General features: G+C 36.7%; 1 protein-coding gene across 1 annotated transcript in view; it reads right to left on the bottom strand.

The window, feature by feature from the left end:
* Nucleotides 1–24,888, bottom strand: part of NEB (nebulin) — a 183,818-nt gene that overhangs the window by 144,959 nt on the left and 13,971 nt on the right. Inside the window, exons 9-27 of the mRNA XM_004674880.2 lie at nucleotides 24,248–24,352; nucleotides 18,161–18,265; nucleotides 17,443–17,550; nucleotides 14,519–14,635; nucleotides 12,801–12,905; nucleotides 12,602–12,709; nucleotides 12,400–12,504; nucleotides 11,897–11,995; nucleotides 10,833–10,937; nucleotides 9,868–9,975; nucleotides 9,672–9,785; nucleotides 8,286–8,387; nucleotides 8,081–8,188; nucleotides 7,887–7,991; nucleotides 6,753–6,851; nucleotides 4,691–4,795; nucleotides 3,835–3,942; nucleotides 3,639–3,752; nucleotides 118–315 (exon numbers count right to left, since the gene is read on the bottom strand). Coding sequence (XP_004674937.1) covers nucleotides 118–315; nucleotides 3,639–3,752; nucleotides 3,835–3,942; nucleotides 4,691–4,795; nucleotides 6,753–6,851; nucleotides 7,887–7,991; nucleotides 8,081–8,188; nucleotides 8,286–8,387; nucleotides 9,672–9,785; nucleotides 9,868–9,975; nucleotides 10,833–10,937; nucleotides 11,897–11,995; nucleotides 12,400–12,504; nucleotides 12,602–12,709; nucleotides 12,801–12,905; nucleotides 14,519–14,635; nucleotides 17,443–17,550; nucleotides 18,161–18,265; nucleotides 24,248–24,352 — 2,118 coding nt within the window. The remainder of the gene's footprint in view (nucleotides 1–117; nucleotides 316–3,638; nucleotides 3,753–3,834; nucleotides 3,943–4,690; nucleotides 4,796–6,752; nucleotides 6,852–7,886; nucleotides 7,992–8,080; nucleotides 8,189–8,285; nucleotides 8,388–9,671; nucleotides 9,786–9,867; nucleotides 9,976–10,832; nucleotides 10,938–11,896; nucleotides 11,996–12,399; nucleotides 12,505–12,601; nucleotides 12,710–12,800; nucleotides 12,906–14,518; nucleotides 14,636–17,442; nucleotides 17,551–18,160; nucleotides 18,266–24,247; nucleotides 24,353–24,888) is intronic.

Below are 24,888 nucleotides of genomic sequence, written 5' to 3'. Positions count from 1 at the left end.
CCATTTCCCATTGTTACATGCAGCTATCTCTGAGAATTGCCAAAAGCATCACTCAATTTAGAAATTCTTTTCAGTTTCTGCTTAGTAAGGAAAGAATGGGGAAATCTGGGTACTTACATCACTCTGCAGCGCATAAGCCTTCTTTGCAAGGTCCATGTTGATGCTGTCAGGCGGGTAGCTGTAATTGTGTAAGATGTGCTTATAGTCCACGTCACTGACAATTGCCTGAGATTTCTTAGCTTGAGTGACTGGGAGCATGTCAAGAGGTGCTGTGTAGATTGTTTTTGACTTTTCATAATCTTTACGATATTCACGCTACAAATAGAAAATTACCATTATTACTATTCATTTTGCATGGGATTATTCCAGGAAAAACAGATTTCTCTAAACATAAATATGTGTTAAAGATACATATCTGAACAGCTGGATAGTTTTTCTTTTTAATTTGTTTATGTTACACATCATTGAATCTGCCACCCCCAAAAATTTATATCTGGACAGATATTCTCAAATCTCTCTCTTTTTTTTTTTCATTAATAAACAATCATCAGACTTTAGGAATAGGTTACAGCTTCTGCTTTAGTCAGGTATTAGATTATTTTAAAATAGCAAGTTCTTCAAGGACCATTAACAAGTATTATTTCCACAAAGGTAATTTAACCTTTGAAGAATTAGGACTGCCAATAAGGAAGTACTTTTTAATTGACAAATATGTGATAATTATTTCACACTTCAAATGTTATAAAATGGTTGCTTCTTAAACAGAGCTGTACACGTGAATTCTTGGCTTTTCTAAAATCACCTTTAAATGTTAGTTACTGAATTTTCAAGCTGACTATTCTACTTTTTACAGTAGATAAAGCCCTCTGAAAATCCCAAATGACTTTTTTTATCCAAATTTAATTTTGACAATAATTTTTAAAAAACATAAGATTACAGTAATTATCAGATCTCAAAATAGACAAGTCTGTGAAACTAAATTATTAAAGGAACCTTGGCCCTTATGTACAATGTTCTCATAAACCAAATGTTCTCAGTCCTTACTGAGTCCCAAAAAGCACTTTTATTGACTAATTTTTTAGAATGGGTAGGCAGGGTACTAGTTAGGTCAAATCCAGCTTCATCATGTCCACTCAACAGTTATTTTAACAGAGAGAAAAAAATCTGACCCTGTGACTTTAGGAAAATTGCAAACTCATTATGCCTTCTTATAATCACATAAGTATTAAGGACAGTAACCCAAGTTAGCAAGTATAAACGAGCATTATAAATCTTCTAAAGACAGTACTTTGACAAATGATCCAATCTTCTAGCTTTCTTAAGGAATGTGATCTTTATTCTAATATTTTGTGGGTAGTCACTTTCACCTAATTGTAAGATAAGTGAAAATATAGAAACTTTCTGATGGCATGCAAAAACATGGAAAAAATACAGACCAGCTGTCTTTATTAGAAATAATACAATATTGACCAAGCAGTGTTGTATCAATATTGTGTTCAAGGAGAGGTACATTTTGACTGAATTGTTTGATTTATTTATTCATGGTCATACATACCCATATAAAATGTTGTCAGAGTCAATTGACTTTAAAAAGTTCTTTTTTTTTAAATTGGTGGCATTCATATATATGTATGCCATATATTTTTTAATTTATAATAAAATAGTTTATTTTTACATTATTTTGTACATTTTTTCATCTCACTTGTAATCCCCATGGGCTTCCCATCACCAAATCACCTGTGTGTCATCACCATAGTCCAGTGCACTTCCCTCCTACCACCGTTTTTAAAAAGTTCTTTTTAAAATCTATGAGTGCTCTGTAGCTGCCACTTAGCATTTTGCCTGGATATTCTGTGAGATGCACCATCATTAATTATCTCTTTTGGCTATCACCATCAATCAATCAGTAAGTATTTACTGAAAACTTATTAGGTACTTAGAGCTGCAGTGGGTCCTACTGTGGGCTAAGGACCAAAGATAAAAGACCCACTAAGGCCAAAGAGCTACAATGTTCTTATAATGGAGAAGGAATTAGAGAACAAGTAGTATTATGAATTTGTGCACTGCATACTGACATAATTTGTAGTGAAGTTATTGAAGAAAATTACCAAGTGGGATGTTTAAAGTAACAATGTAGTAAATAATGAGTTAACAAGGAGCATACGTGTGGATCATGATATGAACACATGGTTAAAATGAAACAAGCATCTGAAAATTCTGTTAAATATTCTTACCACTTTTAAAAGTCTCTAAACTATAAACCAGAGACATTCTGTAATAGAGAAGAGTAGGATCAAAACAAGGGTGGGAAGAGCACAATGGACTATGGTGATGGCACTCGAGCGAACTGGTGTGGGAATTCCATGAGGATTACAACCAAGATGAAAAAGCATCCAATGTACAAAAATGAAGAATGATGTAAATATATATATATATATATATATATATATATATATATATATATTTCAAAAAAAACCATAGCATGTAGTAAAACCTGCAATAGTTGGTGTTTGCCTTCCTATAGTAAGAATTATAATCACAAGATGGTACATGGCTCACAGATAAGAATTAAGAAGTCCACGAATTTGGCGCTCCCTGGTGGCGCAGAGGGTTAAAGCACAGCACTCAGCCATTTCCGCATGAGTTCGATTCCGGCCTGCCCCGGAGGTGACCACATGGCATGGCAGACCTCTCCTGACCCACCTGTTGCTCCCCTCAGCAGTGTATTTCAACGATCTGCCTATTCTGCTACCCACTCTGTCTATGGTGAAGCCTCTCGCCGCCCCTGAGCCTCTGGCCTGTACCCCAGTTCTGTATGCACAATAAATCTTAAAAAAAAAAAAAAGTCCACGAATTCTCTGAAGGTTAAGCATGAAAAAAGTTAGTTTTTGTATATAGATGTTCCAAATCTTTCATCAGATTCTTTAAAAAACTTACAGTTGAAGGAATTTTTAATTTGACCTCAAGGCAACAGTAATGCTAAAATCAATGAAAAACAGTGATAGCTATATCGAGATTTTTTGTTCAGAATTGGGGTGCAGGCCAGAGGTATGGTTATGGAAGGGATAAGATTCACCAGAGACAGAGTGGGGAGTAGAACAGGCAAATCTACTGAAATTTACTGCAAAGGGGAGCAGTGGGAGAGACAGGAGAGGTCTACTATGCTGTATGTAGGTTAACTCCCTGACTGGGGGTTGAACTCAGGCCATAATGATAGCACTGAGACTTACCCCATAGGCCACCTGGGAGGCCCTATGCTGAGATTTTTATCTGTGACTCATGATTTTCTTCCAAAATAAAGATGATTTTAAAATCAGCACTTTAAAAGTGATTGTCAACTAGAAAACAATCACAGCATACAGTGATGTTTTCTAAAAGGTGGTGAAAATTATAGTCAATAATTATTAGCACCTACATTTTTCAAAATTCAATGGATATCAAGTACAAAGTAGTGATTCTCTCCTCAAATAAGAAAGGTGCAAGAATCTGTGGAACCATTCTACTTCCAAAGTAGATGTAGATGGTTGTAGTGAACATGAGAGAGCCCAAGGATTTGGATCCCTGTACATGCTACTGCCCTCATGCAACTGGGAGAAGGCTACCATCTGAGAGCAAGACTAATTGACAGAAGCACTCACATCACTCTGGTTTTTGGCCGTCTTCAGAGAGTGCAGCATCTTGGGATCATCATTAATGCTCAGGGCTCCAATCATCTTCCCTTTGCTTTTCTCATAGTCTTTCTTGTACATCACCTGCAAAGACATCACACATGACACATCCCCCTTCGAGAAATACCTCCTAGGCTCCCTGTCCAGGTGAACAGGCCATACTCACATCGCTAGCAATCTTGCTGTTGGCCTTGGCTGCCAGTAGGGGAATGGCATCCATTTTAATGTCAAATTTCTTAGCTTTGCTCTTCTCCCAGTCCTGTTTATATACATTCTGGATGGGAAGATTTTAACAAAGGAAATATAAATATAACATTTAACATGGATTCTTCCAAAAAAGATTTTAAAACTGAACATTTCTTAAGTCATGCATCATGCAATGCTGTTTCAATGGCCGACTCTATACACAAACAGCCATAATAGACCACACCATATAGCCCAAGTGTGTAGTAGGCCAACCACCTAGGTCTGTATTCTTACTTATACTTTGAGTGTGTCCAATCTTGAAATCACCTAATGACAATTTCTCTGAAACTGTCCTTGTTATTTAATGTTACATGGCTGTATATATAGAATTATCTCATCTATAACTTTATTTGCCAAATGGTAGTATAATTATTGACTTACCTATCACCTAGCTTCTCCCCCCACCACCTAATAAATATAATTTTGCTAATAACCTGTGACCTTTTTAAGGACTCTGCTATTCTAATGTGCAAAGGGTACTATAAAATGAATCCTATTTGGAAAAGAAGAAATGTGACATTTACAAAGAAGCAATCTCTAAAACCCTTGGAATTAGCAAAGCAGTAATTGAAAAGTATGTTTCCAATGGTAACACAGTGTGCAAAATGAAATCTTACCAATAGAGCATTAAGATCTTAAAAGCTATACTTATCACCTGATAATAATCTCTATTGTTGTTTATTTGCATAACTCTTAATCTAGTCTGTTATAACACACATAACATTTCTTCTTTACACATGCATGCAAACATAGGTTTTTGTGGGTTTGGTACTTACATCACTCAAATTATAGGCATTGACTTTATGTTGGATAAACTCTGGTGCATCTGCTGGTACATTGCACTTGAACTTCTCACCTTCATGTTTTGCTTTGTAATTCAGCTGAAAAGCAGTAGCAATGGCCAAACAATTTAGGGTAAGAACTTCAATTTGCTTGAGAGATTGTATATAGCTATGTCATTACTACCCATTTTAGAAAAATGCTTCAAAGATATAGTCAATCCCATCAAAGTTCCACAAAACGTCTAGACTATCACTCATCAGCAAATTTCAGGTTGTCATTTTGTAAATGCTGTCACATTGTATGTATGTATAAAACTCACTATCTGATTTAAACATCTAGACTGTTCCACAAAGGCATGAACATTCAAAATCTATGAAATTCTGAAATCAAAGCACTAACAAAAATGAGAGTAATTAATAAAATACTAGCACAGTTAAAAAGATATTTATATTGTTAAATTTATAAAAGATAGGAGTTTATTTAATATTTACAAAGATGACAGTAGGCTTCGGATGGGAATGTAAAGAGGGAATACAGCTGTTGATGCTCAAGATAGAGAGTTGTGCTTATAAGCACCTTATGCAGAACCTAACCAGGTTAATGAGAAGAGAGCATGGTGATTGGGCCCTAGATACAGCATGTTATTCCTCTGCAGCTTGTCAAGTTCATTTGGGTCAGTAGTGTTAGTATCTAGGCTGCTGTTCCTTCTTGTGACTCAAATATAATGAAGATAAAAATTGTTACACATGAACCTATATGACTTCTGGATTATACTGACATCATTTTTTTCCCCCAATAATTGCACATGAGTGTAATTGCTAAGTGTGTCATTAAAATACTTGGCATAATAGGACAAGCAATATACAGCAAATCCTGAAATAATCTCCATTTTCTTCATCAAATTTCACTATAATGGTCATAAAAGCATGTTTTTCCCTTATCTGCATGGGTTTCCCCCAGGATTCACGTTTCCTCTAACATCCCAAAGAGACCTGATGGATTCACTGTGTTCCAGTCTGAGTGCACATGGGGAGGGTGAGTGTGTGACGGTCCCTGCAATGGGATGGTTCTGTGCAGGGTTAGTTCCTACTTTAGTCACTAAGAAACCAGGATAAATGCTGGCTAACCATACACTGACCTAGAATAAGTAGATTGGAAAATGAATGAATACAAATGATTTTTTCACATTTGGAAATGTGATGTTATTGTTACCAGAAATATGCTATGGGAACTTAACACTGCCTTCAATCAATTAACCTATGGTAAAATTGCTTTCATTATGCATGGTTTTGCTTAAGTCAGTTTGCAAAATACTATCTGTGACTTTAAGTGAGAACTTAGTGTACTTCAATTTCCTGTCTTGACAAGGATGTACACTCAAAGCGTGGTTTACCAAAGCACTGACATTATTTAAGAGCATATTAAAGAATCAGAACAGATTCAGATCCACTGAATAAGAATTTGCATTTTTACAAAAGTCACTAAGGGTTCTGCGTGACCATGAGCGTTTGAGAAACACCACTGTTCTCTTATCTTGGCATAGGGCGCCATTCTGATGGGCCTAACTTAACCATCCAATATAAAACCACCACCCATCACTCTCTCATGTGATCCTGTTTTAATTCTAAAACATCATCCTATATTTGTTTTCTCATTATTGCGTGATGTCTTTCTGTATTCTTTCTTTCAGTTAGCAAATGAATAGGAAATACTTGTTTTATTACCAACCCAAGAGGATGCTTTTGTTTTTCATTTAACTTGGCACGAAGTTTTAATAAACATTCTTTTTAGATCTTTTGACAGATCCTAATGACAGATCCTAAAAATTAGTGCTTTCTTGAAGAAGTATATCTTTTATTTTTGTTATTGTCTCACATAATTTTTCCTGGGCTACTATTCAATATAGCAGCTTCCTTTTAATTTTATTAAAGAAATCTTAAAAATAGGGCTTTGTTGGGATGATAGCTGAGTCAATGAAGATTAAATGTGTAAATGTTTGTTTCAAAGAAGCAAGGCTTATGAATCATCCACACTTGTGTAAGTCAAGGTACTTACATCACTACGTTGCTTTGTGTTGAGCTGAGCTTGCAATAGTACAGGAGAATCAGTAACAGCTGTGAATTTGGTCTTATCTGGATGAACTTTGTAGGTATGCTAGAAAACCAGATGTTTTTTAATGAAATTTCATAATATACTTTCTTATTCCAGTTCATATGCATACAAATATATATAAGCCTCCAGACAAATATAGTTCCTGAAATTATGCCTGAAAACTTTGTGATACATGGTTACATCTTACCCTGCTTTCTCTCTCAATCTCTCCCTACTGAAGTAGTCTCTAAACTGGTCTCCTTGCTCCAACTCAGCCACCAAATTAATTCCCTGCTCTGCTGAAGTTCACAATGACTTTGCACTGGCTACGGTATTTAATTTAAACTGTACTTGGGCTTGAATGCCCTACCCTAAAGAATCCACCTTTCTTTCCTGCCACTTTACCTCTCATTACTGTCCTCCTTCCAGGTACTAACTCATTCACCACATTCAAGTCCTTAAATTCCAAACTTCTCTCTCCTTAGGCTGTTCTTCCTGCTGTTCCCTCCCTGCCTCCCTCCTCATTCCTGCCTTATACCTTCCTTGACTACCCAGCCTACACTGCCCATTTGGTCTCTATCCTATGTCATCCTAATTCAATTCTGTAGCAATATTATATGTCAATTATCCTATCATTGCCTGATATCTCTTGTTTTTGTGTTCTTTGTTTATTGCCTATCTGTTTCTCTCAAATACACAGCTCACAAGAGGCAGCCTACCCTAGCACCTAATTCTTTCCCCGCATCAAGGGGAGCATCTGACACAAGCTAGCCCCTCAAGTAAATTTGTTGACTGAATGAACCACCTATCTCTCACAAATTTCCATGTCTTTCCTTTCCTCAAAACCATGTGTATATAAAAAAGTCAAAACAACAACTTACAAAAATGAAATTATTTTGCAATAAATAAGTTTCTTTACAGTAATTTTTGTAGTTCTCACCCAAAAATCAAAATTTAAAATTAAACACCTGCTAGCCACTCAGGTTTAGATGTTAGCATTTAAACCCGAGGCGCTAGCACTTAAACATCCACTATATTTACCACTAGATGGCATAAGAATTCCAAACCCTATTGAAGAATCCAGGGCAGCTGACTTACGTCTTTACACTGATCTAACTTCTTGATTGCTTCATATTCTTGTGTTATTGTCTGAGGGAAATAGCATTTCCCTCTATCTTCTTCATATTCTGCTTTATAATTTTTCTGTAATAAGAATAAACAAAAACAGATCATGTTTGTCATTACTCCAAACCATATCACTGTGAGGTTTGAACAATTATCTTCAAACTTACATCACTGTTTTGAGCTGAAACTTTCATGCAGTGTATTTGATATGGGTCCTCAAAGCTGCCTATGTAATGTCCCAAAACATTCTGTACATAAGAATCTTTATACTTAGCCTGAAAAAAAGAAAACATATGTAACTCAAAGTGACAAATGATTTGTCAACAGAAGGAAAGCCTTCAATCCCTACAGGTAAATCATGGCCTTTCAAACCTCACTGAAGCTCTTCAGCAGAGTATCAAGTTGGTATTTGGGAGTCTCACAGTAATTCATGCTCTTTGCCTTTGTCTTCTCATAGTTTTCCCTGTATAATCTCTGTCAAAAGACAAAAAAATCAAACAACAATTGTCAAACAAAGACAAATATATCTCATAGTATAAATTATTTGTGCTATTGCTATACTTTAACCAAAAGGTAAAAACTGAATTTTTTCAGTGTTTATTTGCATAATGCAAAAAAGAAAACCAGTGAAGTGAATATGATAGAGAGTTATGTCCTGTATAATCTATGTCCTGTGAATATGATAAATGGTTTTTGGCCGTCTTCAGACAGTGCAGCACCTTGGGATCATTATTAATGCTCAGGGCACCAATCATCTTCCCTTCTGTGTTAATGACCACAGATATGTTTGTTATTTTTATCACAATATTTCTCAACCAGAATAAGTCAGAGCACACCAATGCTGCTGTCTAAGCAACTTTTTGTTACAATCCTCTCCTCTTGAATGTGTTTGAAGGAAAATGAATTGTTTACGAGCTGGTATAAAATGAGGTAAAAGTATAAGGTGGACCTTAGTTACTAACACAGTTCTAGAAAAGTGTTCACTCAGAATTCCATGAAAGCATATTTTATAACACTCCTGGAAAATACCCTTTATCACTAAGACCTAATATTTAACATTATATCAGTAATGTAGGAATAGATGGTTTCTCTGCTTTATTGCATGTAACATGTATTCCTTTACATTTCTATTAATTCTCCTATATAGAAATAAAAAGCATACTCAATAAAGTCATGAATATATATGACTGATACAGAACAGAGTCTTCTTTTGCTATGAATATAAAAAGAATTTTGTGTAGAATTCTATTTTTAATAAATATTTTTAAATGATATCAAGATTTTATAAAATGTTTAAAATAAAATACTTCACTCTGAGGATTTTGTTTCATCCAGTTTTTTCCATTTTGTCTTAGCCAGATTTTTCTCACTCATTGTCTTTTGTTTTTCTAAATGTGTTTTCACAAAGTACTGTTCAGTTAGATCATATAAGGGAGCGAATACATGCTTTTACATACAGAGATAATAAACCCATTTCTAGAAAAAAAAATACAAATAAAAACTATCGCTAGTATATATTGCCCACTGATAGACCTGAGAACATTAAGAAGGTTAAGAGATTCTTTATAATATTCTCTGGTGTCAGAGAGTACAGAGCTACCTACCATATACAGGGGTTAACCAAGCCTTACTAGTGAGCATTCATGTTTGATATGTTATTCTGAATCTCAGATTTCATTGAAGCTAACATCCCATCCAAGGTGCAATCAGTAAGTATATTCACATCTGAGAGCAAGACAGGATGACAGAAGCACTCACATCACTCTGGTTTTTGGCCGTCTTCAGAGAGTGCAGCATCTTGGGATCATCATTAATGCTCAGGGCTCCAATCATCTTCCCTTTGCTTTTCTCATAGTCTTTCTTGTACATCACCTGCAAAGACATCACACATGACACATCACCCTTCGAGAAATACCTCCTAGGCTCCCTGTCCAGGTGAACAGGCCATACTCACATCGCTAGCAATCTTGCTGTTGGCCTTGGCTGCGAGCAGGGGAATGGCATCCACTTTAATGTCGAATTTCTTAGCTTTGCTCTTCTCCCAGTCGTGCTTGTATACATTCTGGACAGGAAATTTTTAGTAAAGGAATCAGTGAAAATGATATGCACATTATCACATGACTAAAGTATAATTAAATGGATTGTTTTCATTTTTCAGGGAACATGCATATTTTAGATAATTCTCAAATTTAAGCTTCTAATTCTCCACAATCAAGCCTTTTTAATTCTCCACAAGCAAGCCTCTTTTTTCAACAAATTAACATTTGACTCCTAACACTGAATATTTTATAGTGACACAAATATTTTACACTTAATCTACTTTTCATAATAAATATTAATACAGTCAATACATATTATATAAATACTTTATAATTTTTATCTCTAAGTTGTCAATAAAGGTTATTTCATGAATTGTTATGATATTCACTGATGTTAGGTAAGCTGAGTATTTTCTCTTAGAATTGTTGAAGAAACTGAAGCCCTCCTTCCCACTACAGGGTTACTAGGACTTTCTGCAGAAATGAGTATTAAATTGTGTGAAATAAGGGACAATAAAGGCCTGGGGGATAAACGAAATGCATCTAGAAATCAGATCCTAAAAGAAAAGTAATATTAATGCAGTGCAAGTTAATTTATGATTAGAGGATCTAACATTAAGATTTTCAATTAAACATATGAGTAGTGGTATTCTGAGAGTTGGTTAAAATATATGAAGATTGATTGTATGAAGCTACTTTCAAAATTACTACACCCACTTTATAAAATGAATTCAAAGTTACATCAGAAGGAGTATAGGAATATGATATAAATATTACCTGTGCTTTCCCTCTTTCATATTGAAAATCTATTCAATGAAATAATTATAAAAACAAAAGCACTGTTGTCAGCACAACACAGAACCATGTACAACAAACTTACATCGCTTAGGTTATAGGCATTAACTTTGTGCTGCAAAAGGGCAGGAGTATCTGGAGGTATGTGGTACTTGGACTTTTCAGTTTCGTGTTTTGCTTTGTAATTTAGCTAAAAAATGGGTGAGGAGAGAAAACACCAATTAGTTCTGAAGTATTGTTGCAAATTATAAACAAAATCTTGGGTGATACTTTTGATTAAAAAAATGTAAAATGCATTTTGTTAAGTGACAGTTAACAAAGTTGTTGAGATTGAAAGAGATGGGGCCACCACACATTACTGACAATCCTGTTTGCCAGACATACAGCAGCTAGCGCTGTGGTACAACCCCAGTGGTGTAAGGTGACTCATTCGCACATGTTCCCCTCTGTGCATATCACAATGGCCCTGTAGTCCTGGGGCCATTCAGAGTGACAGCGCATGCTTCCTTTTCATTATCAGTGCTCAAGAAATGCAGAATTTTTTCTAACAAAAAAGGGATATAATGGAAGGGTGATAGTCCCTCATACACATTATGGTTTGTTGATACACTAATTGAAGTCTAACAGAATTGAATCGAAGTCTTCAGACATTACTTTCATTGCAATTTTTTTCAGTGGACACAAACTAATTGGAAATTAATACTTAGTGCTCATAGGATAAAATGTAACTCAAAGATTTCATTTCCCAAAAACTAAGAAAAATTTCATGTAGAGAATACATGTTTGGAGGCAAATGAATGACCCATGCACATATTTCCTTTCACTTAATCTTCAAGTCAATCATAAATTATAAAAAGGAAATAAGAGGCATAGAGGGGTTAAAAACTTCTACTTAGGCCCATTACGTCAAAATAGAGCAGGTATTCCAATTTTATTTGACCTGAACACGTACTTTGCAATGCACTAAGCTACATTAGTTTCCCTTATAGAACCACCAATTAAAAACTATTTTAGATGATTAAAAATACATATGTATCTATACTTCCAAACACTTAAACTTTTGTTAATAAATGAGGTATCACTGGATTTTACATGGAGAGATATGCTATGTTATTTCTCATAATTTCTTGGATATTTAGAGCAACTTACATCACTCAGTTGTTTGGTATTGACTTGGGCTTGCACCATAACAGGAGAGTCAGTAACTTGAGTGAATTTTGTCTTATCTGGATGGACTTTGTATGTATGCTGTGGGAGAGAAAGGGAAACAGGCTCAGCAGGATCACCTGTCCAGTCCAAGTTGACCAATAGGCAAAGCAGGCAGAAAAATAAGAAGTTTGCAGTAAATGAAACACACTTGCTTTTCTCACTAGACTGCAGTTTCTTTGAAAGATGTTCTTACCTCTGTACAAGAAACTTTTCCATGTCTTCAGATTCCCAATAACTTCTCTTTGGGAAAATGAGCTAGAATTAACTCTTGAAGCATATGGATGATGATGGATAAAAACAGCCCTTTCTCTTACAGAATAAATTCTATTTCATACAACTTCCTTGCTTTCACTTACTACTGGTAGATATGTCAACACTTTAAACAGACTGACCAGTTGATGCTACAGAGGGAATAATATTCAAAATTCATACTAAAGACTTACATCTTTACACTGATCTAGCTTCTTGATTGTTTCATATTCTTGCGTTATGGTCTGGGGAAAGAAGCATTTACCTCTGTCCTCTTCATATTCTGCTTTGTAGTTTTTCTATTAGGAAGGAAAAATCAGACATAAGGATGTAACCATTGTATTCATATCCTAAAAAATGTTACTTGGAAAATTCAACAATTGTCTTAGTACTCACATCACTGTTTTGAGCTGAGATTTTCATGCAGTGTGTATGATATGGGTCCTCAAAACTGCCCACATAATGTCCCAAAATGTTCTTTAAGTAGGAATCTTTATATTTAGTCTGAAAGACAAAACACATTTCATGTATATATTGGAGAAATGATGGCTCTTTTCTTCATTCTTTCAAAGAGAATGACCACAGGATTACTTACATCACTACTGAAGTTCTGCAGAACTGTATCGAGCTGAAACTTGGGGGTCTCGCAGTAATTCATGCTCCTTGCCTTTGTCTTTTCATAGTTTTCCTTGTATAGTTTCTGTCAAAGAAAAGAAATCACTGAAAGTTGATTCTTGTCACTACTACAGATAATAACACTCATATTTTCAAACACTAAGCAAAAGAAGATAAAAAAAGATACTGCCTGTCAACGCTCTTTAAAAAGTGACAAGCATTAGAGTGTCATGAATGACAAGCCTTTTCTATTAGTAATTATTGTAAATCCATAGCTGTTAACATTCTCCCCCAAATCAAGAAGTCAATGTGCCAATTCAGGCCAAACCCTTAGTTGTAGAAATTCCTATGTATTTTCTGCACTACCGCCTTCAGTTCCCAGGCATACACATTTTCCTCACAGACAGTGCAACCACAAATAGGAATGTTCTGGGAACAGAGATTTTTTTTTTCTTTCCTTAAACAAGCTTTTTGTGAAAAATCTGTTTATGTTGAGAAATATACATTCTTTCTCCTTTTACCAAGGTTTAAAAGCCCCTTATTGTACAAACAGCATACCTTAAAAATAAGGTATATATGACAATTCAAATCATGACTCTACTGACTCTGCTGAGATGTATCATTCACTCCAGAGGTAATAGTAAACTGGGTTTTAAATGTATAAGGAGAAAGCAAATCATTGTCATTTTTCACTTTGGATTTTGAAATGGTCAATGGTGCTATTTGTTTTAATATGTGTATGGTCCTGTCTTTATCAATGAGTGAATTAAAATGAATTTGAACCTGCACTTTTATGATTGATAAAGGTAAACTTACTTTGGAAGCAGAGATGTGCTATGCATTGATACCCAAGAGAGCTATTTGGGCAAATCTGTTTCCAGCCACATCTGTCACATCATTCACCCACTCCTCAGTCACATCTACACCTTCCTATGGTGCTGACAATCCAAGGGACAAAGGAAAGATAACTATTTCACATCATACATATGTATATGTTTTTCCCCAAAGTTGGGAAAACTGAATATGTAAACATGAGGGAAAGACTCAACTGATCATATATATTCAGTCTTTATTTCTATAGTCAAAGTAGATTTGAACTGTCTATTAATGCCAGGCTGAGTTCTCACTTGTTAGCTATCTTAGGTCTAATGGATTAGTCAGGCTCTAGTGACTACGTAAGTAGAAATCCCTGTGAAGACTAGGAAGCCATCTTCTATGCCTTGCTTTCTACAAACAATGCTTTCTGGGGCCAAGGTCTGAGAGGACAATGGTGAAGATGGGGGAAGTGGGGGAGAGAAGTTATGAAATACAGGACATTTTCCTTCTTCTCCCAGGAATGTGCTTGAAAAAAATAAGGGCAGGATGCTGAGGTAGTTTTACTCTCTCTTGGCTTCTCTTGCAGAGGCTTCTCCCTCTATCACAACATAGCTCCTCTTTCATAATGTCTTTGTCCACACCGAGGCACAGGACCCCAGAGCCTATAATCATGTGAGGATTTCCTAATCTATTGAACTGACTTCACATGGTCCCCAAATGGACAAACAGCATAATCAAAGGCTCTTATGCCTTCCAGTGCCTATATCATTCCAGGGAAACTACACCATAACCTTAAAGTATTTGCATTTAGTCATTACAGAAGGAGAGGAATTTCATCTCACTTGCAGGTTAGAAAAGCACTTTTGACAAGGGTATACTTACATCACTTAGGACATCTCCTGCTGTCTTCAGCTGCCTGAGCAGCGGGTTCTCTGTAGCAGGAAGTACATTATAATCTGCTTTTCCTTTACTCTTTTCATAGTCTTCTTTGTATTTTACCTGTATGAGTGAAATAAAGTGATAAAATAACTCTCCAGGTTATTTTTGTTCTTGTTTTTATTATGTTATTATGGCACAGTTCCACAAATCAATTTTCTCTTCAGAGAAATGGCAGCTTGACATTTTATAAACAAAATACTCATAGTAACTCATAATAGCAGCAGAAAAACTGCATAATTTCCAGGATACTTTTCCTTCCCATTCATTTATTCATTCAAAAATATACACTGGGTGTCAATTCTATGCCTGACTCTGGGACAAACACAAGATTGAATAACACCTGGCTTCTCCTCTCAAAGATAGAGAGACACATAAATAATGGGAGAGGGAAAGATGCACAAATAATGGCAGTATATCCTGTCCCAGAGACCTTTTTTGCCAGAAACTTCACACAGCTCTTAACCCCCAACTGCCTTTTGCCAACACATTTTTGAAGAAATTAATCTAGAGGCTTAATCAATCTACTCTTTTATGTCTTATCTGTAACTGTGTTTGAGCAGGCCTGCCTATAATGTCTGTAATACATTATTATACCTATACATAATCTACTAACATTTAAGAACCTCATAAGGCAAAGCCAAAGTTTGGAAAACTAAAGGTAGAGAGACGTGACTGAAACAAAGATGTACCACCCCCTCTAGTCCACACAGTACACACCACAGATCTCTACAGGAATGACAGAGATGAGTAGACTTTGTCTTTTATAGAATTATGTGTTCCCTTTAAAAATGGAAAGAACCAGAAATAAAATTCCACAAACATGATTACCCTCCTGCTTCTGGGGTACCAAGCCTCCTTTCCAGTTTATGGATGAACAACCAGGGCTAGTGGCAGAGCCACCTTGTCCTAAGTACCACATATTCCTACACTTCCTCTTCTCAAGCACAGCACTCAAGCCACTCCGCCCTGCTCCAACTGTATCACATCATTATCTCTACACTGGAATTTCTGCATCAGTGTAAAAACATGATGTGTTCATGCCCTCGTTGGTGGCGCAGTGGGTTAAAGCACTGTACTAAGAAACTTGAGCCCCTTCCGCATGAGTTCGATCCCCGTCTGCCCTGAAGGTGATCCACATGGTGAGGCAGACCTCTCCTGACCCGCCCACTGCTCCCCTCAGCAGTGTACTTCGTCGATCTGCCTGTTCTGCTCCCTACTCTGTCTCTGGTGAATCCTCTCGCCCTCCACATCTCTGGCCTGTATGAATAAATAAATAAATCTTTAAAAAAAAAATACATGATGTGTTCTTTCCTCCTCTTTATCCACTTACCCATTGAGGTAGTAGCCCCTTGTTCTTCTTTTCTTTTCAGGAAAATACTTTAAAAGAGCTGAGCATATTGACGTTCTTTTATTCCTCTCTCCTCATAATGAATCTCACATATATTGATAAATTCACTTCAGCAACTTTCAACATAGGTGATCCTCCCATCTCCTTTCACTTGCTGCCCACAATATTCCTCACTCCTGACTTTGCTCCCACCTCATCATGCTGATGTCCTCACATGGAAGCATTCCAGTTTTCAGTCCTCAGCGTTTCCTGTCTAGACTCATTCCCTTGATGGCTTCTAGTCTTATGGTGTTAAGTACTATCCACATGTTGATGACTGTCAAATTCTTCCTAGGTAGATCACCTGAATTTTCACTCATATAATTAACTGACATTTCCATGTGGATGCCTAAAAGGTATGTCTGAAGATGAGCCTCCTTTCCCCTCAAAAAAATTGTATCCACTTCTTCCATGGTCTTCATAAAAGAAAACTACACCCATCTCACTGCTTGTATCAAGACTTGTCTGACCTATCTGATATCCACCCCACCAGTAAATCAGGACATCTTTACTTTCAAAATTTTTCTCATCATCTGTCCCAATTCCGTCATCATCCGAACCTTGTACCTGGATCATGTAGTAATCTCGTAAGTGGCAGGATTTTCCTGCTCTGAACATTCCAGCAGTGCCAAAGTCAGAACTAGAACCAAGTAAGATTAGTTTTGAAGTTTATGGTTTAGAATGCTAGAAAGTCCAACTATTTACTGAAGATACTCTAGGGAGCATATGAGTATATTTATGGGTTCATGTGTTTTGTCTATGACTGTATATTCACCCATTAATCGGGAAATCAGAAAAAGGGTGTTAGCAGTAAGTGTGGCACTGCCCATACCATATAAAGCTGCTAATTCTTTTCTTGGGAGGAGGAGTTCTTTTTGAAATTATGGTCTTTCTACTTCTGGATATCAAAAGGACCTTTTTGAAATGTTGAAGAATTGGGTGTTGCTAATGCTCACGTGTAGCAATTTTTAACAAATTGATCCCTTAAAGTACAGACTTTATATAGCAGTTTTTAAAAGTTTGGTAGGCCCTTCCTGGTGGCATAGAGGGTTAAAGCATAGCACTATGAAGCTAGCCACAGCAACCCTGGACGTGATCCATATGGCGCAGCAGACTCTCCTGACTCTCCCACTGCTCCCCTCAGCAGTGTACTTCATAGATCTGCCTATTCCGCTCCCTACTCTGTCTCTGGTGAATCATCTCACACCCTGCACCTCTGGCCTGTACCCCACTTCTGTATGCATAAATAAAAAATATATTTTTTAAAAATTAAAGAAAAATAACTTTGGTAGCCCTATTTTTACCCCAAAGCAATTTTTGTTGTTGGTTTAATAGTACTCTTCAAATGGGTTGAGACCCCCTGGTCTCAAATCTGGTATCTCCCCAAGAACCCCCTTTTTATATTATAAGCAAAAGTCTTTGAAGAAATTCACCCACTCTAAGAATGTGAAGATAAATGAATGAAAGAATGTCCTAGTACCTTGCTAGCTGTCATTCCAGCTTGTTTATTCACTTTATACTCTGGTGTTTCAGTCTGCATGAAGTAGATCTGGTCTTTCATATTTTCAAAGTCTTCCTGGTACTTCCTCTGTAAGATATTAAACACACGGAAGAACTGTAGGGGGAACAAACTATAGAGGGGACTTACATGGGAGGACAGAAAATTCATTTTGAGAATTAATCAAAAATTTTCATAGCCACATCACAATTTTAGAATATGGTACCCTCACAAAATTTAACAATTTTACAGAGATTGGAGCAATTATAATAGGCTAAAAGACAGCCGACCAAAAATAGCTCTTGAAGGCCCAGGGCAGAAAACTTAAGAAACAGAGGATTGAATGTTTTCTAGTGAGGAAAATCTGAGGAGAAAATAATCAGTTTAATAAATGTACTATTTTGGTTCATCAGGCAAAGAATAAATTAAAAAGGACACCATTTGCATGTACCAACTTTGAAATTATATTTTTCCTATGAAAACTATAGCAACAATAATAGAATCTGATAAAAATATCCTTTCTCAAAAGAAAGGCATGGTTATGGGATTTCTTTTACTATAAGAACACTACATCTCAGATGAAGCTCCTGGACTCTAATATTCCAGCATCACTCCTAGTTTTAGAAGCAAGTGTCCAGAAACTATCCCAGGAAGGGTCACCCTTGCAACCTGAGGACATTCACCACCCCTCTCTACTTACTGCACTGAAATTATCAGCATTCATTCTGGCAGCTGCAATTTCAAAGCAAGGTGTCTCACTCCATTTGCCTTTGACTTTATTTTCATAGTCCTCCTTGTATTTTTGCTATGAAAAAGAAAAAGACAAGTGAAGCTCTGGAAGAGACAAGAGAACAAATGAAGTGGCCATGATCAAATTTTAAAAATATTTTGGTTTCAAAAAAAATAAACACATGCCTTTTGTAGCAACATGGGTGGAGCTGGAAAAGATCATGCTTAGTGAAATAAGCCAGAAAGAAAAGGGAAAAATACCGATGGTTTCACTCATAGCAGGAGTGTAATGGACCAGGTGAGAAGATAATAATAATAATGAACAATTATATACCAGAGACATTTTATGGGGGTAGAGTGGGGAATGGGATCAAAAACAGTGGGGGGAAGGAAATGCACTGGACTATGGTGATGGCACATGGGTGATTTGGTGATGGGAAGCCCATGAGAATTACAACTAAGATGGAAAAAATGCACAAAATGATGTAAAAATAAACTATTATAAAAAAAAATATAGGCCTTCCTTATGTCCTTTAAATCCTCCAGTATGGGGTCAATTTACTCAGAAAAATTATTTAACATATCTACACAACAGAATACCACTCAGCTATTAAACAAAACAAAAAAGCCATCTGCAATATCAATAGATCTAGAGGGTGATTATGCTTAGTGAAACAAGTCAGATGGAGAAAAGCAAGTAACACATGATTTCACACATTTGTGGTAACAAAAACACAAAATGAATGAGGTGATTAAAATAAAACAAATTTTTAGTTTATGAGAGCAAATTAGTGGTTATCTGAAGAAAAGGGGGAAAGAGTGGGTAAATTGAGTAAAACATGCCAATTGTATCATGTAACATGTATCATTTATCATCATGAGCTTAACATTGTGTAAACACATGCTGATTTATAATGATGCTCACATAAAACCTATATAGTGCTATAATATAATGTTGCTTCAATAAAAAAAATGTTTAAGTGAAATTTAACTGGTTTAAATTTAAGTGGTTGAGGGAGTAGAAGTACTTATTCCCTCTGAGTTATGGACTTAGTTTACTGAGAATCTATGAATATTCAGATGGTGAGGCTTGTGGGACCCTCTGTGCCATCTAAGATACTTCACTGCATGTCTGTGTGGTACTTGGGGGTGTGGTACTTGGGGATGAGTTAGTCACATTGGGGGTTTAAAATACAACTTTCTCCCAACTCTAACCCTTATTACAACTCTAACCCTTCATTCCAGTACTGAAACTTGAAAACAAGAGCTGGTTAACTTCTCCAAAAACCTTTGACTATTCATTTAATAGAGGAAAGCACACCTGATCAACTACAGGTTCTGGGACACCAGTGGACAGAATGTAATTATACTTTAATAGATGTCGTAAGACTGGTTCTCCAAACCATAGTCACTCCTCCTGGGAAGCCAGCTAGGGGTGCTTTCATTGCCAAAAGATGGGCACCCCGATATCCTGGGTAAACACATGACTTCATTTTCTACTTGCCACATGAGTGCCTATGGTTTCCATGTGGTTGTCAGAGGAAAGGGCTATACATTCAATTAATGACACTTCTGTGAATAGCTAAATGCTGGGACACTGACAGCTTCATTCATAGAAAAGTTATCTTCCTCAGAGGGACTACAGTAAAAGGGATTCCCATTTGTATTTCAATGCACATATTGAGCCCAGGCTCTTACAGACTCATTCCAGTCATTTCTGGTGAAGTAATGGAAATCTTCCTAATTCTGTATAATGGGAGGGTTTCCATGTCTTCAGAAGTTCAGAACCTGGCCTCTTCATGCTGAGTGACCTGAGTTTAACAATATACTACTAAAAGTTGATTTTATTTTAACATTCTTGTAAAATAAAAAGTATTACCTGTTCTCAGTTCCTGACACAGAGTTTCTGAAACATATATAATCTCCTACATGATAGGGGTGATAAGAGTATCTTGTGTTCTCACATTTGTTCCTGGTCTCCAACACTTAATGGGTCCCTAAATCCCTTAGAATCTCCTGGGTAATAAGAGTGTTTTTTGTTCTATGAAGCAATTATTGATCAGTTTCAGGATGGCTACTGATCTGAATGACCAAGCCATGATTAGAAGCTTAGAAAGTTCAGTCCCATTCTTCACCCTAGGGGGAGGGGAGAAGAGCTGGAGATTGAGTTAAAAAATCAACTATCTCTATACAACATAGCCTCCATAAAAAAACCCTCAAATACAAAGTTAAGAGAACTTCTAAGTGGGGTACCCCAGTTCCACAAAAAGAGAAGCAGAGAGACTTCCAGACCTCTCCCAATATACCCCTTCAGCGAGATCCTTTACTATGTAATAAATGTAAATGTACTGTGGGTCAATCTTAACAATTTGTCAAACTCAAGGAAGGGGAATCATAGATACAGAGCAGCTTGGTCACAAATACAGGAAACCCAGACTTGAAAATGGTTTTTGAAGGGGAGCAGTTTTGTTAGACTGAGCCCTTAGTATGTGGAATCTGATGCTAATTGCAGGGAGAATTGTTAGAACTGGAAGAATTGTGGCACACCCAGTTGGTATCAGAGAATTGGTCAGTAGGGAGGGTGAAAATCCACATTTAGTATCTGAAGTTTTGTGAATAGAAAAATAGAGGAAACAATTTTTCCTTTCAATTTTAGATTGCAGTTTAGTATCACTGAAATCTTATTTCATTCCTATTATGAATAGGGAAGGAAGCAGAGAAGCAGACACAGACAAACTGAAAATGTCCTCAGTGTTGCATTCAGAACCTCCCTTGCAATTTGTTTCCACGTATATAATTTCCTCACCTAAAAAGCATGCTTATATGTATTACTCTACTCTATGTGAGAGCTACAGGGTGCATCTGTTGGCATGTAGACAAAGAGGGAGGATTGATTATGCCAGGGATAGTAAAAAAGACTGATAAGCTGACTATAATAGCAACATAATCATTACAGAAACATGATCATCATATTAGCTGGTAAATTGGAAGCTAGAAGACAAAGAGATGATCTGGAAGACAACTCCACAGAAAAATGCTGAGTTTAGATGTATGAAAGTAAGTAGATAAAGATTTATTTTTGTTTGTTTTGGAAAGCAGGACAATGGTGACACTGAATCTTGGGTCAAAGTGGCTTGATAGTGGGGAAGACTTCAAGAGAAACAGAGTCACCCCCAGCAGCCTTATCCCTCTTTTACTGGATGATTTGGTGTTGGAAGGACCGCTGGCAATTGCAAGCATTTATTCCTAATACAGCTTTGATTCTGGATGCACAATGGTGTTGGGGAACTTGGATATCTGGATAAGACTACAATAAATATTGTTACTGTGGCTGAAACTGGTAATTTTCAGCTACTGCCATCCTTTACTTGGCTCATGTTGTTTTTCTAGAAAGGTAAACCAGCTCTGGCTATGCTTTCAAGTCACTTAGTGAACCATTGTATCCAACTGCAGTGAGACATTCCAACAGGAATATAATGCAAACCACCACTCTACTTTTAAATTTTCTAGTGACCATATTTTTAAATGCACAAAATGGTCAAAAATTAATTTTAAGATATTTTGCTTAGCCCAACAGTCTAAAAATATTGTTGTTTCAACACAGATATATCCAAAAAGAAGTAATAAACTGTTCCACATTGCTTTTGTCATATTAAGTGCTCAAGACCCAGGGTATCTTCATATATGTTTACACACACACACAAAAGAACTTTTTTCTATTGCTTTCAAGACCCAAACTGCATAATCAAATAAAGTAAAAGAATGTTGGTTTAGTAAAATACCTTTTAAAATATGCTTTAAATAAAAATTTAAAATCATCCTTGCTCCCCAATCTTATTTATGATATCAACACTTTCAATGGACTCTGACACAAGCTTTCCAACGTCCATCGTCTGACAGATTCCGGGTGGATCGGGATAAGCTCTGAAAAATCAGACTGTCCACTGCTGACTTATGTTATGACCTCCCTTTTTTGTATAAACATAATATCAAAATTTTCTGAGCAACATTCGGTTTATAACTGGATTGTCTTAGGCACACAGGCGGCTGCCTGGTTCAGGCAAGCTGCCCCAGGAGGAGAAATTCCTCTGTCTCCTGAGACAAAAGGCAAGCCCCAGGAGAAATAAGACGCCAGGACATAACTCCTGGGAAGCTTCCTTGGTTTCTTTAAATAAAAAAGCAAACCTCAGATAAGGCTCCCAGGGCATAATGGACAAATTTTAACCTTGACTACACAGGTGTTGTTTGATATACAACTGTACAACTTTCTCTTAATTTACTCCTTTATAAAACATGCACTAACTACTCTCTGCTAGCCTTAAATTAGCCACTAGCTTTTCTTTAGACAATCACTGATAATACTGCTAACACAATTTATTACTACCCCAAAACCCCTAACAACCTTTTGCTAACAAGCTCACCCTTTCTCAGACCTCTTTTCCTTTGAGTGATAACTAGACAGCTGTATACATGATAACTATCACAAAATGTATAATCTATTATACCATAAATTGTTAAGAGAAGAATGCTTTTTCCCCTTGTCCTTGAGAATGTTTTATGGAGATCATCTCATTAACTTACCCTATGCATTATTACAATTAACTACTTGCTACACAGTATAAATAAAGACCTGCTGAAGGGATAGCAGGAAGACTTGCACCCTATCCTGACTCCCGTATCTTCCTCGCACCCACTCCTGTCTCCCCTTTCGGAATCTCTGCTCACCGACGCCTTCCCATCTTAGGGTCCTGCCTGTGCTGCCTCCAGACACCTCAAAAGCTGGAGCTAGTCTCTGACTGGACTCTTTATGGACAGTTCTAAAGTTTATTTCTGCTTATTGTAGGCACAATTTCAGGCTCATGGCGATGCTATTAGTAAAATATTATTGTACTTACAAAGCCTTTTATCCAAATAACCTTTAGTGATACAGTTATCTGCAATATCAGATACTAAAAATCATCAATAAATAGACTTCATTAGAACAGCCTTTCTTCCTTCTCTTTTACAGGAGAACATTATTTTTTATTTTTTTACAGGAGACATAATTTTTTGAAAGATACATGGTAGAAATCTTGAGGGTCCATCAAAATGTAATCAGAAGACCAAAATGAGATTTAATTCCATAGAGGGCAAAGAAAAATATTTAAAAAACATCAGTGCCCAGGAGAAGGTGGCCTGCTTTGGAACACTTTTAAAATAGGCATTTTGCACGTGTCTATTCATCAGTTGAACATCTGTCTCTTTGCATTCCCTGTGAGAGCTGCATTCCTCAGAGCTGGTTTACCAACCTAAATTTAGGAAGGCTAAGCTGTTTGCCAGGACCTTAAAATTTATGAGCAGCACAGCCTATAGCTGTCACGCTACTGTATGTCTGTGAGACAAGTCATGCATTCTTATTTTCCTCCAGTCTGACTATAGCATAAAACTATATGTGATCTTCACACTGAATTAAAATAATCTGAGCCTTGATGGCAATGGGTGGTTCCTCTGTTAGTTACACTTCATACATTAATATGTTAAAAGACATGGGCCCTCCCTGGTGGTACAGCGGGTTAAAACACAGCACTAAGAAGCTTAAGCCACTTCCACATGAGTTCGATCCCCGCCTACCCCAGAGGAGAACCAAATGGTGTGGCAGATCTCTCCTGACCCGGCCGCTGCTCCCCTCAGCAGTGTACTTTGTCAATCTGCCTGTTTTGCTCCCCACTCTGCCCCTGGTGAATCCTCTCACCCTCTGCATCTCTGTACCCCAGTTATGTATGAATAAATAAATACATCTTTAAAAATATATATGTTAAAAGGTTTTAGGACGTAGGTTCTAGTTTCAAAATGCAGCTTTCACATTCATCAATCACCAAGTTGTCAAACTGCTAGACATTTATTAACATGACACCACAAAGTTAACAGATGTGCTGCCTTTGCTATATGTTTTAAGAGCACACTGAAAAAATACTCTGTGCTGTACATTTAGGTTCACATTATCCCTTTCTCTGGTGGTTGAGATCAACAGGCAGCATTCCAAAGGGAGACAGTGTCCAAGCCTTATTTACTTACTTACCTTGCTCACTTGATTGGTTACTTTCTTGGCAAATTCTATATCTGGAGGATCTGGTAGAGATGTGAATTGAGTTTGCCGTTCAGTGTGTCCTTTTTTATAAGCAATCTGACAAAATGAAAAACAGGAATGCTCATGACTCACAGAAAATTATTCTCTCCCATGTTCCCACTCATTGGTATTTAAAAAAAAAAAAAAGACCTTTTATCTTTAAGTATTAAATTTTAGTATCCTACATAATCATAGTTTATCTTTTTAGATGTTTCATGTCTGTGCACTTAGTATCATTAATGATATCGATGTTACTGAGTCTCCCCTCTTTTCTAGACAACTGGCCCTACATCCATTTCCTTCCATTCATCTCCACACCATGAACTGCAACTGAAATTTTCTTAACTCCCGGTCTTTTGCTTTACATCACACTAGCTGGCAAACCCATTAGCTCTGGATCAACTCCAAAGTTAATATTCAGATGCTTGAGTGCTCCTGAAGAAAATCACACGACTGTGGATTGGGTGATAACATAAGCAGAGTTAAAAGGGACTCCAGAAGAAGCTATAGAGGAGGGAGGGGGAGTCAAGCCCTTAGTTTGAGTTGATATGTTCTGTGGGCATATCTGGGTATTGAATGTATGGTATCAAATT

This window comes from Condylura cristata, unplaced genomic scaffold, assembly GCF_000260355.1.
Source record: "Condylura cristata isolate star-nosed mole 26May11 unplaced genomic scaffold, ConCri1.0 scaffold00002, whole genome shotgun sequence".
Lineage (NCBI taxonomy): Eukaryota > Metazoa > Chordata > Mammalia > Eulipotyphla > Talpidae > Condylura > Condylura cristata.
Note: the sequence above shows the minus strand (reverse complement) of the source record. Positions and strands in the feature narration are given on the sequence as shown.